Raw genomic sequence first — 14,854 nt, forward strand, 5'->3', positions numbered from 1 at the left:
CTTTATAGCATCTCACTGCAAAATTGATTTTTGCATGATTTTTTTTCTTCTCGCCTACCTTCTAAAGGCACATTATGACTTAATATAATACATTATGACAAAAATATATTGTGACTTAATGTTTGGAAGACATAATCAATTTGTAATTTTGATTCCACATTTGGAATTAAGGTATGGTTTTATATCTGCTGGAGATAATTTAAAATCACAATGAGGGGTAGCACTGATTGAGTGTTTACAATTATATTGATGTTTTTAAGCTTAATGTAATTTTACTGTAACTCTCATAGACTCTGGAAATGGAGTGGTATATAAATTATAACTTGAAACATCTTAGTCTTAAAAATGCCAGATACAAAAATGCACTTTCCTGCATTGTCACGAGGCTTTGAATTCTCAGGAAACATTCAGGCATTCAGCATTATGTGATCATGTGATTTTTAAAAAAAATATCTTTTTTTTTTTTTAAGCAAGTTTTATTAATTTCAAAAACAAACAAATCATCATCAACCATTACATATTTGAACCTTTTTCCATTATAAATTTAACAAGTCAGATAAAACCTTATCTTATACAATACATTTCTATATTATTTCATCTATTTCTTTCTGACTTGATTATCGTCACTCTCTTTCTATGTTTCTACAAGGTTTCACCAATACTCTCAAAGACATAAACAGACACAAACATACATATAATAAATCTTTTAGTAAAGTAACTTGGCCCCAGGTACCTCTCTTTATATGGGCTTTAATTATATTCATGCTCATCTTACAGATCATTACCTATTTTGTTTACCATTCTGTATCTTCTATATAAACTTCTCCACACATTTCACTCTTCATAATTCTATCTTATTCAATCCATCTTAATTTAAATCATTATATTTGTATCTTTTGCCCATCCTTTATTATCCCTCTATCTCATTCCTTATAATGAAAAAAAAAAAAAAAGAATTTCTCCTGAAATCACTAATCAGAGTATGATGCCTTTCTATCCTCTCCCTAAATTAATTAGATTAACATTTAAAATAACACCTAATACCCAGTTTGATTCTGCTTGGTACATTCTATCTACTAATTTTTACTTTTAGTAACAATAAAAACAGTAAAAAATCAAAAATGTTTAAATACATAATATCCTCCTAAATACGTAGTTAAATAATAAATCTAAATAATAAATCTTATAGCATTCTCATTGCCTTTCCCTTCAATATTTTATTACATTTTAAAAATCAATCCTTATTAAACATTTCAACATTTTAATTTCTTATTAACTCTTAAGCCATTCTAATTTTCTATTTCTAATACAAATGTTGCAATACCATCTTATGTACCTTGCAAAATCTTTTTTAAGAAAATTTATGCTTTACCCATTATCCCTAAAAAAGATTCCTCTTTTCCCATCTAATTTTAAAACTTTGTGGCTTTTCTCTGCCTTTCCCCTTTCTTTCTTCCCCCACCAAATCTTCCTACCCCCCTTCTTCTAACCTCTGTCTTGCTGGCATCCCTTCTCTGTTGTATTCCCATTTTCTCTTGTTTGCTATCATTGTATTTATTTTGCATCATATTTTTCTCTTTCTTAAATGTTTTTTTAGATCTTAAGTCCTTCATTTTCCTCGCTTTCTTCCTTCCTTCTTTCTTAGATGAATTTTGGGATTCATTAAAGATGGCGTCTTCATCTTCTTCTTGTTGTTCTTCTACTTCCATCTGTATTGTCTGTTCATAGTTAACCAATGCCATTTCTAAAAATAGAAAAGCTTTTTCCATACCATCTTTACAGGCTGCTTTTGTTTGCTCATATTCATCCCTCAGTTCCTCAAAGGAAAAAGCCATTATAGATCTTTTCTTTTCTTTTTTCCCTCTTTCTTCTCACACCAACCAAAATATTCCAAAAGAAAAATAAGACAATCCCAAAGTCCACAATCCTCAATCAATCCAAGCCAAGCCAAAATTCCCCCTTTCTCTTCCAGGGGTAGTATCAGACAAAGGAAAAAAGAAAATTCAAAAATTCAAATCTGTGTTTTGAAGCCTTATTAAGATTTTATTTCTGTTTTCAAATCCTTAAGGCATCTCCTTCAACAAAATCCAACCAGATAAATATATTTTTTGTCCTCTCCCTTCCGACTTATCCCAAAAAGCTAGTTTTACCTGAAAAAAAAACAGGTTTCTCAATATCCATTTATTAATTCCGTCGGGAGGGAGAGTAAACTTTCCTTTCAGCACCTCAAAATTGCCGCTTATTTTCTCTTGTGGAAAGAATCATCCAAAAAACCATCATTTTCAGGAATTAAATTAAATATATCTTAGAGTCCTGGATCGACCAAGAAGACTTTCACTTTTAAAAACTTTCTCCTCTTCCTCCTGCGCATACTTGCCCAGCTGCCGGTATACTGTGGTATATAAATTATAACTTGAAACATCTTAGTCTTAAAAATGCCAGATACAAAAATGCACTTTCCTGCATTGTCACGAGGCTTTGAATTCTCAGGAAACATTCAGGCATTCAGCATTATGTGATCATGTGATTTTTAAAAAAAATATCTTAAGGAATAAAAATTTATTTTCAATCAAAAATAATTTAAACAACTGTCCATGGAGATTCTCATTCACCCAGGTAATGTTTGCTCCAAAGGTGTTTTTATTTTAAAGGCAACTGGACTTTCTGATTTTTCTTTAAGATGTTTCACTTGTCATTCAAAAAGCTTTAGTTCCAACTAATTGGTGGAAAAGAAGGGATTTATACTCTCTGCAGTCAGCCAGTCCCTAACATTCTGAGGGTTTTGAAACAACCTAGGGATTAAGCTATGTCATGTAAATCAGGGTCACCTAAATCAGAATGCAAAGAAGAGCAGAACCCTGTTGGGACTGGGCTGCATTGTAAATGAGATGATAGAGTGGCTAAGATGAGATGAATGGTGTCCCTCTCTGTTGAGAGAGAACAGTTGAGTTTTAACATAAATATATTTAAACAACTGTTTTTGTCAGTTTCTCTTTCATTTTTCCTCCTAACAACTTTTACAATAAGTGTATAGTAAAATAGTGATTTGATCTGTGTGTACCTAATCAAGCATTGCTAATAGTTATTGTTATTAGATTTAATTTGGAAAGTTCATTCCAAGTAACATTTTCCTTGCTTGTAATATAAATAATTTAAGCTTTTAGTTATATATGCCTGTATATTTGGTCACTATTTCGAACTCACTCACTATGCTACCGTGTTTCTCCAACAATACACCACCCCGCAATAGGAAGACCCAGCATGTTTTCTAGGCATAAAATGAAGTTAAGCCCCTCCCCTCAAATTTAGGCCTATTTTAAAACATGCAAAATTGGGGAGGGAAGGTGGGGGGAAGCACCCTGCGGGCAGCTACGCCTCGCCATCAGTCTCTCCTAACAGCCAATCATGGCGGAGCGCTCCCTACCCCCACCAAGGGCCTTTGCTGCAGACCCAGGTCAGCAGGCGGGCGGCGTTGGCATGGATGGCCGCCGGCTGCGTTTCAGCTGCTTCTCAGGCCTCCGTAGCTTCTACGATTCCCACCGGTGCTGGTGCCTCTCTCGCCAGCGCTGTCTCCAACAACAGCATCTGAGTCGCTCCCGCTCCCCCCCCGTCCCCGTAATAACAGGAAAAAAACATTTTGAGGTACCTAGGAGCGCCGTGCGCTGCGTTTTGGTTTAATCCCGAGCAGCTGGGTGGGCGTGAGAAGAGCTGAGTGAGCGTCTCTGCTGCTGCTACCCTTGGTGCTTCAGTCTCGGGCTCTGCAAGTTTCCAAAAGTCCCGGTGTGCAGCACGTTCCTGCATTCCAAGTGCGCCCAGGCTGAGCTGCAGCTGTCCATCTCTCGCCAGCGCCATCTCCAACAACTGTGGCAGCAGCGGCGGGAACCGTGGAAGTTACGGAGGCGGCTCCCCCACCTGAGAAGCGGCTGAAACACTTCCACGGTTCCCGTCGCTGCTGCCGCTGTTGTTGGAGACGGTGCTGGCGAGAGAGGGACAGCTGCAGCTCGGCCTGGGTGCGCTTGGAATGCAGGAACGGGCTGCGCACCGGGACTTTTGGAAACTTGCAGAGCCTGAGGCTGGAGCACCAAGGGTAGCAGCAGCAGAGATGCTCGCTCGGCTCTTCTCACGCTCATCCAGCCGTTCGGGATTAAACCAAAACGCAGCGCGCAGCGCTCCCAGGTATCTCAAAATATTTTTTTTCCTGTTGTTATGGGGACGGGGGAAAAGCGAGAGCGACTCAGATGCTGTTGTTGGAGACGGCGCTGGCGAGAGAAGTGCCAGCACCGGTGGGAACCGTAGAAGCTATGGAGGCCTGAGAAGCAGCTGAAACGCTGCTGGCGTACATCCCCGCCGCCCGCCCACTGACCCGGGTCTGCAACAAACGTGCTTGGGGGGTAGGGAGCCCTCCATGCTCCGCCACAATTGGCCATTAGGAGTAGCTGGTGGCGAGGCGCAGCTGCCCGTGGGGTGCCCTAGATGAGGGTGCGCGGGGGGGGAAGAAATTAATTCACCCCCGAAAAGACGTCCTAGCCATTTTTTCGGGGCTCAAAAAAAATAAGACCTGGCCTTATTATATGAGAAACACGGTATCTGCTATTGTATTTTAGATTTATCTTTATATCCAAGATGGAGTTGGCCTTTTTCAAAATAACCACAAATATTTTGTCAAGCTTTCTATCATAATCTATTTTTTATAAAGACACTATGAGCTGAGATTCTTACCCAAGCATATTCCATTTATGTCCCACTGCAATCCAAAATGATTCTCAGTGGGTTATAAGGCCATTTTGTATTTATAAGAAGTTTTTTCTTCTCTTTTGTGATAGGGTGGTACAGGAAGAAACTCAGAGATCGCAGCAACAATTTCAGGATAGAAAACATGTCAGTCGGGTTAATGGCTGCACCGATATCCTAGAGTTGCTTAGTAAAGCAAAGGTTGAATATGAACGGGTAAGAAAATTTTGCATGTTATAATTTTAAGACCAGATTCTGATTTTAGGATTTTATGTATTTAAAAGCAAAATAATTACCCACAAATATGCTTGAAAGGGTCCTTGAATTATGACCATTCATTCAGTAACTGTTTGAAGTTGCAATGCTACTGAAATACTTACAATCAGTATTTGAAGTTCCAGCGCTATCCTCCCGGTCATGTGAACAAAATTTTAACCCTAACCCCCCCACACACACACCCATGCCTTCTTTCATTCTCCTCCCTGTACACACACAGGTACATACACACAGTCTCCCTGCAATTGCACACATGCACCCCAGGCATCATTCCCCCGGCCCTTTTGAGCTCACACCACACAAGGATTTCACCTATTCAACTATAGCATCCCTGCACTCCTGACCTGGAATTTCCTCAACTTGCCACTTAATGAGCCAATGAATCGGGAGTTATGATTGTTAGGGATAACATTGTTTTACCCTAACTGTTTTGGGTAAAGATAATAAAATGATGAATCATGGTTTGTCAGATAAAGTGTATGTGACTTTAAGCTAAAGGAATGTAATTAAGGGTGCAGCTGTAAAAGTACTATATAAGCAGCAAGGCACTCTCTGGCTCTTACTGGCTGGCTTATTGAAGACTGCATTCTTGCTGGATCGGGGAGGAGAAGAAGTGTTGGATTACTTTGAAGATATTTCTCAACGGAGAGAAGATAGGTTTTGGACAGATTTATTATATGTGTACTGACACTGGCTATTCCACACGGACTTTGCAATTGGAGTATCCTCGACAAGACTTGACTGAATTTGGTATTTGACTAATGGACTGTTTATAATGACTATGCTATAATTCTTAAATGGAATAAATTATAATTTTTGATAGCACAAGCGTATCTGTATTTTTACTGCGTGTTAACTAGAAAACTTATCTCATACATTTACCTGTCTTCCTATCTGACTTCGCTGCACGTTCTGTTTAGTTTGTTTTCCTTAACACCCGTTGGGGAATCCAGGCTTAACACTGGTTATGGGCCCAGAGAGACTGCAAAGTCAGTTTAACTAGGATAAAAACAGGTTTATGTAAAAAGTGAGATTTTGTGTTGTTACACGTTACAGTAAACAGACAGCTGTGTTTTATCAATTATAGTTTTATATCCATATAGTGGAACATGGCACAAGTCAGTCTACAGAGTTTGTCCCTTATATCCAAGCTGGATGGAACAAACTATGTTTCATGGTCTATGAAATGTAGTCTACTTCTACGAAGAGAAGGTCTGTGGAACATAATTGAAAATCCACCAAACGTAGAAGAATGGGATCCTGAAGATGAGGAAGATAGTAAAAAGATAGAAGAATTTAAACAGAAAAATGAACAAGCACTTTGCATCATAGGATTAACATTAACTGATCAACAGCTTGTTCATATACACAGAGAGCAAACTGCTGTTGGGTGTTGGCAAAAACTGAGGAGGATTTATGTCCGAGATAACGTTGGTGCTCACATAAATCTAACACGGAAGCTTTTCTGGACGTATCTCCAAAAGAATGGTGATATGCTGAGTCATTTGAATACTATGAAAGGCATTTTCCAAGAACTTCATGAGAAGGAGTTAATTTTCTCTGAACTACACCAGGTCTACATAATTCTATCTTCATTAGACGAAAGTTTTGATGACTACGTAACTTCCCTTGAAATATTGCCTAAAGAAAGCCTAACTTTAACTGATATCACTGGCAGATTGATTGAAGAGGCCAGAAGAAGGCTTGAAAGAGATCAGTTAAGGAGGGAGCAACCTCAAAAGGAAAATAATGAATCTCCTACTGCATTCGCAATTAAAAAGTGTTTTAATTGTGGGGGGAGAGGACATTTTGCAAGATTTTGCAAGAAACCAAAGCGCAAGAATGCAAGCCAGAATGCTGTAAGCCATCAAAGAAGAAATAAGAATTATGAGTTAGCAATGTATAGTAATGGAGTTGTAAAAAATAATTTATGGGTGGTTGACAGTGGTGCGTCCCACTGTATTACAAATGATAACAAAAAATTAGTAAAAATGTCCATGAGTTCACAACATATCTCATTGGCAAACGGATGGAAAATGAAGGCAAAAGGTGAAGGTATTGCACATTGTTCTTATATAAATGAGAACGTAAAAATGTTATATGTACCTCAACTTAAATTTAATTTGCTTTCAGTTAGAATGTTGGTTAGATTAGGATACATAATTACCTTTAAGGGAGATACTTGTTTAATTGAAAAAGAAGGTAAGAAAATTACTGCAACGTTAAGAGGTGACTTATATGTGTTAAATGATAATGGTTTAGAGGTGGCTAACACAGTTTATGAAAATAAAAAACCTCATAATGAATGTATTCACTTGTTACACCGAAGGTTAGGTCATTTAAATTTTAAAATGATTAAGAGAACTGTTCAACTATCTAAAGGAATAAGTTTGAAACCTTGTAATAAGTATTTGCAATGTTCTGCTTGTAATCAAAACAAAAGCAAAGTTATACCGGCAAATAGATTTGATGGATTTACTACCAAAGAGCCTTTAGAGGTAGTATTTGCCGATATAATAGGTCCTAAAAAGCCAAGTGTAGGTGGTGCTAGATACATATTAAGCATAATGGACCACTATTCTAGGTATGGTTTCTGTTTTTTAATGAAGAGAAAAACTGAAACGTATACAAATTTCTTTAATTGGTTAAAATTTGCAGAGGAAAACTAAAAAGAAATTAGTAACTCTTATATAATGGTGCGGAATTTACAAATAATAAATTCCAGAATAGACTTAGAATGGCAGGTATTCAACATAAAAAGTCTGCACCATATAGGCCTCAACATAATGCATTTATAGAGAGAAGAGGCCAAACACTGCAATCAATGGGAAGGACAATGTTATCTGATTCTGGATTACCTGACAATTTGTGGGGAGAAGCTATAATGTGTGGTAATCACATATTAAACAATGTTGTTAATTCAACAACAGGTGAATTACCATTCACTCTTTGGCATGGTAGGAAACCTGATTTGAGTTATATTCACACATTTGGTGCACCAGCATGGGTGCATATCCCTACACAACTCAGGCACAAAGGACAACGTAGAGCTAAAAAATTAATTGTTGTTGGATATCAAGCAAACCATAGATCTTATAGATTCTGGGAACCAGGTACATCTAGAGTATACTGCAGTGCTAGTGCACAATTCCTAGAACATATAGGATGGAATAGATTAGAGCAGGATTCAGATAATGATGTTATTATAGAACCCTACAAGAGGCAGAAAGAAAAGACTAGTTATAAGAAAAGTCCAATTAAAGAAGAAATCCATGAAGAGCAAATAGAACCAGATCAAGAGGAAATAATTGATCAAGAAGAGATAGATAGTGAAGAACAGGAAATAAAGGAAAGTCCACCCGTAAGTCCTGTTATACCTAGACGCACAACGCGTATAACCAGACCTCCTGATAGGTATCAGGCAAGTATTGTTTGCCAAGTGAATAAAGTTCCTACTAGCATAGATGAACTTAAGATGTATCCTGCTAAGGATCAGGTGAATTGGCAAAAGGCAATGGAAAAGGAGTTAAATTCATTAAAGGAAATGAAGGTTTATGAAGAAACCAAATTACCTCCAGGAGAAAAATCCATTGGGTGCAAATGGATATTTAAAGTAAAGATTGGAAATAATGGGAAAGTAACTTATAAAGCTAGGTTAGTAGCACAAGGATTTAACCAAAATGTATTTGATTATGATGAGGTATTTGCACCAAATCTTAAGGCTACAACTTTAAGAGCAGCTCTAGTATGGGCAGCTAAGAATAATTATATTGTTAACCATTTAGACGTAGAAACTGCATATCTGCATGCACCATTGCAGCATACAATATATTTGAAAAAACCAGTTGGTATAAATGATAATAAAGTAAATAGCAATGATTGTTGGAAACTCAAGAAAAGTTTATATGGATTGAAACAATCTGGCTATGAATGGAACCAATATATTGTGAAAGAATTAAACAATATAGGGTTTAAATCTGGTTTAGCAGATCCATGTATGTTTAAAAGAGAAAATAATGGAACGGTGTCATTGTTATTATTTACAGATGATATTGCTTTGATTACTAAGACCAATAATGAAGCTACTGAGATTATTTCATTATTAGCCAAAAGGATAAAATTAAAGCATTTAGGTGAAATTAAAAAGTATCTAGGATTGACAATTAATAAAACCACAAAAGGATTTAAGATATCTCAAGAGGATAAAATTTGGCAATTAATTAAATTATATAAAATGGAACTTTGTAAGCCTGCAAAGACTCCAATGAGTCAGGAAATTTGCAAAACTGATGCTCAAAGTCCCAAATTTGATAAGACCATATATCAATCTTTGATTGGTAGCTTATCATATATAAGCAATTGGTCTAGGCCAGATATAGCTTATAGTATTAATCAGCTGGCACGATTTAATAATGATCCACATCAATGTCATTGGCAAGCATTAAAGAGAATTTTAAGATATCTTAAAGGAACAATGCACCATGCATTATATCTAGAGCCAAAGGGTGATTTGAATCTTAGTGCCTATGCAGATGCAAGTTTTGCAACTGACATAAACACTAGAAAATCAACATCTGGGATGGCTATATTATTTGGTAAGACTTTAATAGGATGGAGGTCAATCAGACAACAGCATATTAGCTTGTCAACGATGGAAGCAGAATTTTCATTTCTGTCATTACTATGCACTGACTTAATTCTGTACAAACAGTTATTATTAGACATGGGTATAACTGTTAAAGATTCTATTATTGTATACGAGGACAACCAGGCAGCTATACAATTAGCTACTAATATTGCTGTAAAGACTAGATCAAAGCATACCGATTTAAGATACTTAAATGTTAGAGAATCTGTTAAAAATGGTCTAATTAAACTTGAGTACTGCATGACGGAAGAAAATATTGCAGACCAGTTTACAAAAGCACAAGGTGTTGTAAAATTTAAAGAGAGTTGTGACAATTATGATTTGAAAGTGTAAATGGATATATTATTGTAATATTTATTATTATTACCCAAAAGGGAGAATGTTAGGGATAACATTGTTTTACCCTAACTGTTTTGGGTAAAGATAATAAAATGATGAATCATGGTTTGTCAGATAAAGTGTATGTGACTTTAAGCTAAAGGAATGTAATTAAGGGTGCAGCTGTAAAAGTACTATATAAGCAGCAAGGCACTCTCTGGCTCTTACTGGCTGGCTTATTGAAGACTGCATTCTTGCTGGATCGGGAGGAGAAGAAGTGTTGGATTACTTTGAAGATATTTCTCAACGGAGAGAAGATAGGTTTTGGACAGATTTATTATATGTGTACTGACACTGGCTATTCCACACGGACTTTGCAATTGGAGTATCCTCGACAAGACTTGACTGAATTTGGTATTTGACTAATGGACTGTTTATAATGACTATGCTATAATTCTTAAATGGAATAAATTATAATTTTTGATAGCACAAGCGTATCTGTATTTTTACTGCGTGTTAACTAGAAAACTTATCTCATACATTTACCTGTCTTCCTATCTGACTTCGCTGCACGTTCTGTTTAGTTTGTTTTCCTTAACACCCGTTGGGGAATCCAGGCTTAACAATGATGACAAGTGGAACTGCCTGGGTTATCGCTAAGTGGTGTCCTGTGATGTCATGCTTTTTGACCACATCCCTAGCAAATGGAAGTCCTGGTCTCAATTGCAAGTTCCTGGTCCCTACTAATTCATATTAGTATTTCATGCTGTCTGTGAAAGTTTTGTTTTGTTTATAGATCCCTATATTATGTTGTCTATAGTGAAATTCATATTCGGTAATTGATTTCAATCCTTTTGTAACATCTTGTTCATCACAGCTTTCTACATTTACATCTAAATTTCCCTAAGCCTTTTTTAACCCTGCATATGTAGCACTGAACTACAGTTACCTTGGTTCTAAAACTGTGTGGCAACCTGCCAGCTGAAAAACCTATAGACAAGAAATATCCAATCTATAATGCTCATTTAATGGTCTGCTCTCTGTGTTAAACAAGTAGTTTATAAAAATGGAAATGACATAGTACAGTCCCATTTGCTGTTAAACTTAACCACTGTAATTGGGTTTACTTCCCTACATTTGTTATTCACTTTTTCTATTTCTCCCATCTTCATAAAGTGATGTAAAAATGAAGTTTTTCTCTATGATTTTGTCAGTTCACTTCTTGTCAGTTCACTTCTTCTGAAATAAATGTGTTCAGTTTTCAAATCATTTCAGCCATAAAACTTACTCATTTCTTTATTTTAATACCATATTAATGTGTTTGCATAATGTGTGAAAACACATTGGGCACATACTGAGGTAATTTTATAATGGTTTTGCAGTCGGCATGTTTTTTTGGAAACTTCTTTCTTAAGTTTAGAGCAGTTAGAATTAATTTTTTATTTAGTTTTAGTTTTTGAAAATTCACACAAAAGCTTTCATTAATTCACACAAAAGCTTTCATTAACTTGGGCAACAAAATAATTTGTTTGACACACCATCATAATAGAACAACATAGTTAATTGATATTTTGTATGAGTATGTTGTGTGAAGCCAGATGTAGCACATTAATTCATCACAGCATGATTAAACAAACCATGTGATGTGTGAATTATGTCAAAGAGTTAGGGATCTCTAACAACAGCTAACAATTGGCTAAATACATCCAGAATACACAGTGGCAGGACCATTACTCATCAGGCAAGAGTGTTATTAAAAAAGAGGTAAGAAGGGAAAAATGGATGAGTCTTGAAATTGTGTCTGTATATAAATGGTCATCGACTTAATGACTGTTTAGTAACATTTGAAATTACAACAATACTAAAAAAATGAGTTACAAATGATTTTCACACTTAATGACCATTGCAGTGTCCCCACGGTCACATGATCACAAATCAAGGGAGAAAGCTTGCTGAGCTCTCCTAAAGGTATTACATAAATTGTAATTATTTCATTCAGTCCAAACTGGAATTTAAAAATAATATTTCTTCTCTTTTTATTCTTTTAGAATCAGAAGAGTGACTTAATTTCAGGAACAAAAGACAGTGGAAATCTTACAAAGACTGAAAATACAGAGGCATCTGAATATGAAATACCAATGTTACAAGTCCAAGATAATGTATGTTAAAATCAGAACCTATGAGATCTGCCTTTTTATCTTTATAAAATGCTATTTTAAATGGAAGTACAGGTAGCCCTCAAATTACAACAGTTCATTTAGTGACGTTCAAAGTTACAACAGCACTGAAAAAAGTGATTTATGACTGTTTTTCACACTTAAAGTGTTGCAGCATTCCCGTGGTCATGTGATCAAAATTCGGACACTTGGCATCTAACTCATATTTATGACAATTGCTGTTTCATAGGGTCATGTGACCCCTTTTGCAATCTTCTTACAAGCAAAGTCAATGGCGAAGGCAGATTCACTTAACAACTATAGCACCAATTTAACAACTGCAGTGATTCACTTAACAGCTGTAGCAAGAAAGCTCATAAAATGGGGAAAAATTCATTTAATTTTTTTTATTAGCAACAGAAATTTTGGGCTCAATAGTGGTCATAAGGACTGCCTTATTACTTTTGTCTTCATTCTAAATGTGTATATCATCTATATTGGGGGTACCCAACCCCAGGCCATGGCCCAGTACTGGCGGCTCAAATGGAGTATGTTTTGGCAGCAATAGGAGGACAATGGAGAAGGTCAGCCATAGGTGGCAGGGCCTGTGGAGTGTGGGCATTGGAGGCCACTAGGGCTTTCTGCGGTGATGCTGGGGTAGGTGGTTGCAGTATATGGTTTGAAACACTATTTTTCAATGGTGGCAGTGGTAGTATTGGGTCTGAAGTTGAGATCTGAGGTGATAGTAGCTGGCTGAGACGCCTTCCACCCAGGGGTGGGCTTCAAAAATTTTAGCAAAGGATTCTCTGCCCGGTCACTGGGTGGCCGTGGCCATGGTGGGTGTGGCCTAGTCAGCCTCCTGCATCACAGTGGGGGGCATTTTTGCCCTCCCCGGGCGCTGGAGGCTTTCCTCGAGCCTCTGGGAGGGTGAAAACAGCCTCCTGGGACTTCGCAGGATCTCTGGAAGCTGGAAATGGGCCCATTTCCGGCCATCCTGAACTTCCAGGAGGCCTGTTTTTTGCCCTCCCCAAGCCTCCACGAGTGTCCTGCACTTAACTGCATCCAGAACAGGCCGTGTGAGGACTCCTGGGAGGAGAGGGACAGGGTGGGCGGGGCCAGCCACGATTTGGAGGTTCTCCGAACTGCACAGAATCTTAGCTAGGGGCTCTCCCAAATCCCTGCGAACCCCCAGCAGCCCGCCCCAGCTTCCACCCCAGCCCCAGTGCTGCTTCCATCAAGTGCTGCTGTGCAGGAAAGCCAAAGGGGCATAGATCAGAGGCGGCTGGAGAGATTGACAGGTGGGGACAAACTGAAGCATTTCTGTGCTTGTAAATAGCTTGAATTGTGCTCACGTGACTGTGGGCATGCTGCAGTGGTTGTAACTTCAGTCACTGAACAAGTGGACACGGATCAAGGATTGCTTGTATATTTTTATATTGCACTCTTTTTGTCGTGATGAGTTTTCGACAAATAGGTTCCCTGTTACTATGCATTTTTATTATTGTTTCCCTTAAATGGATTACATCTATATTTGTGGTTATAGTAAAGTATATGTGTAAATCTTTGTGTGTGAGATAGATTGAATGGAGGCAAGACTAGGTTACAAGAATTGTTGATATTGGGGAAATGTGCTTCATTGGAATACAGTAATACTTTTGCTGTAGCACTTTGACATTCATTTGTATAAAAGGAAGTGTGTGTGTGTGTGCATTCTTTATTAAACTAAACTTATAAACTTTTTTTCCTAGTCATGTCAGTCCATCCCTAAACATCTAACAGTGGAAGAATTATTTGGAACTTCATTACCAAAGGAAAACTCCACAGCTCCCATGTCCAATCCAGAGAGGATAGAGAAAACTGATACCTCATGCAGAGAACACAATTTGCTTTTACCCTTTTCATTTGAACAATCAACAGTGATCCATCAGCCTCTGGGGAAGCTGGATGCTCCAAGCCTCAAGCATAACTCTTTGACTTTATTATCACAGGAATGTGTACCATCTGTACTAACTTCATCACCTTCAGTTTTACAACCTGAAGTAAATAAAGTTTCAAACTATAATGTGCATTTAAGTCCTATCCTTAATTCGACTTTGGCAACAGAAGCACCTTGTGGTCCAGTGCTGCAGAACATCAATGCAAACAATAATGTAACGCAAGTCATGCAGCAGACTACCAAGCCAATACCTTCACTTGTGAATCAGCCGTTGTGTGATATGAATCACGGTACACAAAATGTAAGTTCTGGTCAAAACCAATTCCTCGGATCGATGACTTTGCCAAATACAGGAGATGTTTCAAACACATCACTTCCTAGTGTAGATCTTCTTCAAAAACTCAGGTTGACACCACAACATGACCAAATGCAGCAATCTCTTATTAAACCCCCAGTAGCACCAAATGCTGCTTCTGCTATTAGCCAACTGGCAACACCAGATTGTTTCAAAGAATCCCACAACAAGCAACAGACTTTGACTGGTAAAGTCATTCATCCCTATCAGGTAGGTTGTTTGTAGGTGAATAAATTTCTTGTGAAGTCATTTGTAAGTTATTACTAAAAATGGCTCCCATGTCATGCCATGGTCTGTCTTGAGTTTTCTCTGCCATCATAATTTCTTCATTTTGAATGAGAGGTGGCCTTCTCTTGATCTTCTGTATCAGCCACAAGTTCAATTAATTAACATGCTATTTTGAGCTACAGCACTGTATGTATGTATGTATGTAT

The 14,854-nt window shown here is 37.5% G+C and overlaps 1 protein-coding gene across 2 annotated transcripts in view; it reads left to right on the top strand.

The window, feature by feature from the left end:
• Positions 1-14,854, top strand: part of DCP1A (decapping mRNA 1A) — a 44,066-nt gene that overhangs the window by 15,006 nt on the left and 14,206 nt on the right. For both annotated transcript variants that reach the window (XM_026677394.2, XM_026677387.2), the window contains exons 5-7: positions 4,824-4,947; positions 12,022-12,132; positions 13,878-14,630. In XM_026677394.2, the coding sequence (XP_026533179.2) occupies positions 4,824-4,947; positions 12,022-12,132; positions 13,878-14,630 (988 nt within the window). The remainder of the gene's footprint in view (positions 1-4,823; positions 4,948-12,021; positions 12,133-13,877; positions 14,631-14,854) is intronic.

The sequence above is a fragment of the Notechis scutatus genome, chromosome 2 (assembly GCF_049901735.1).
Source record: "Notechis scutatus isolate UNSWTSFEM ecotype Mainland chromosome 2, rNotScu1.2, whole genome shotgun sequence".
Taxonomy (NCBI): domain Eukaryota; kingdom Metazoa; phylum Chordata; class Lepidosauria; order Squamata; family Elapidae; genus Notechis; species Notechis scutatus.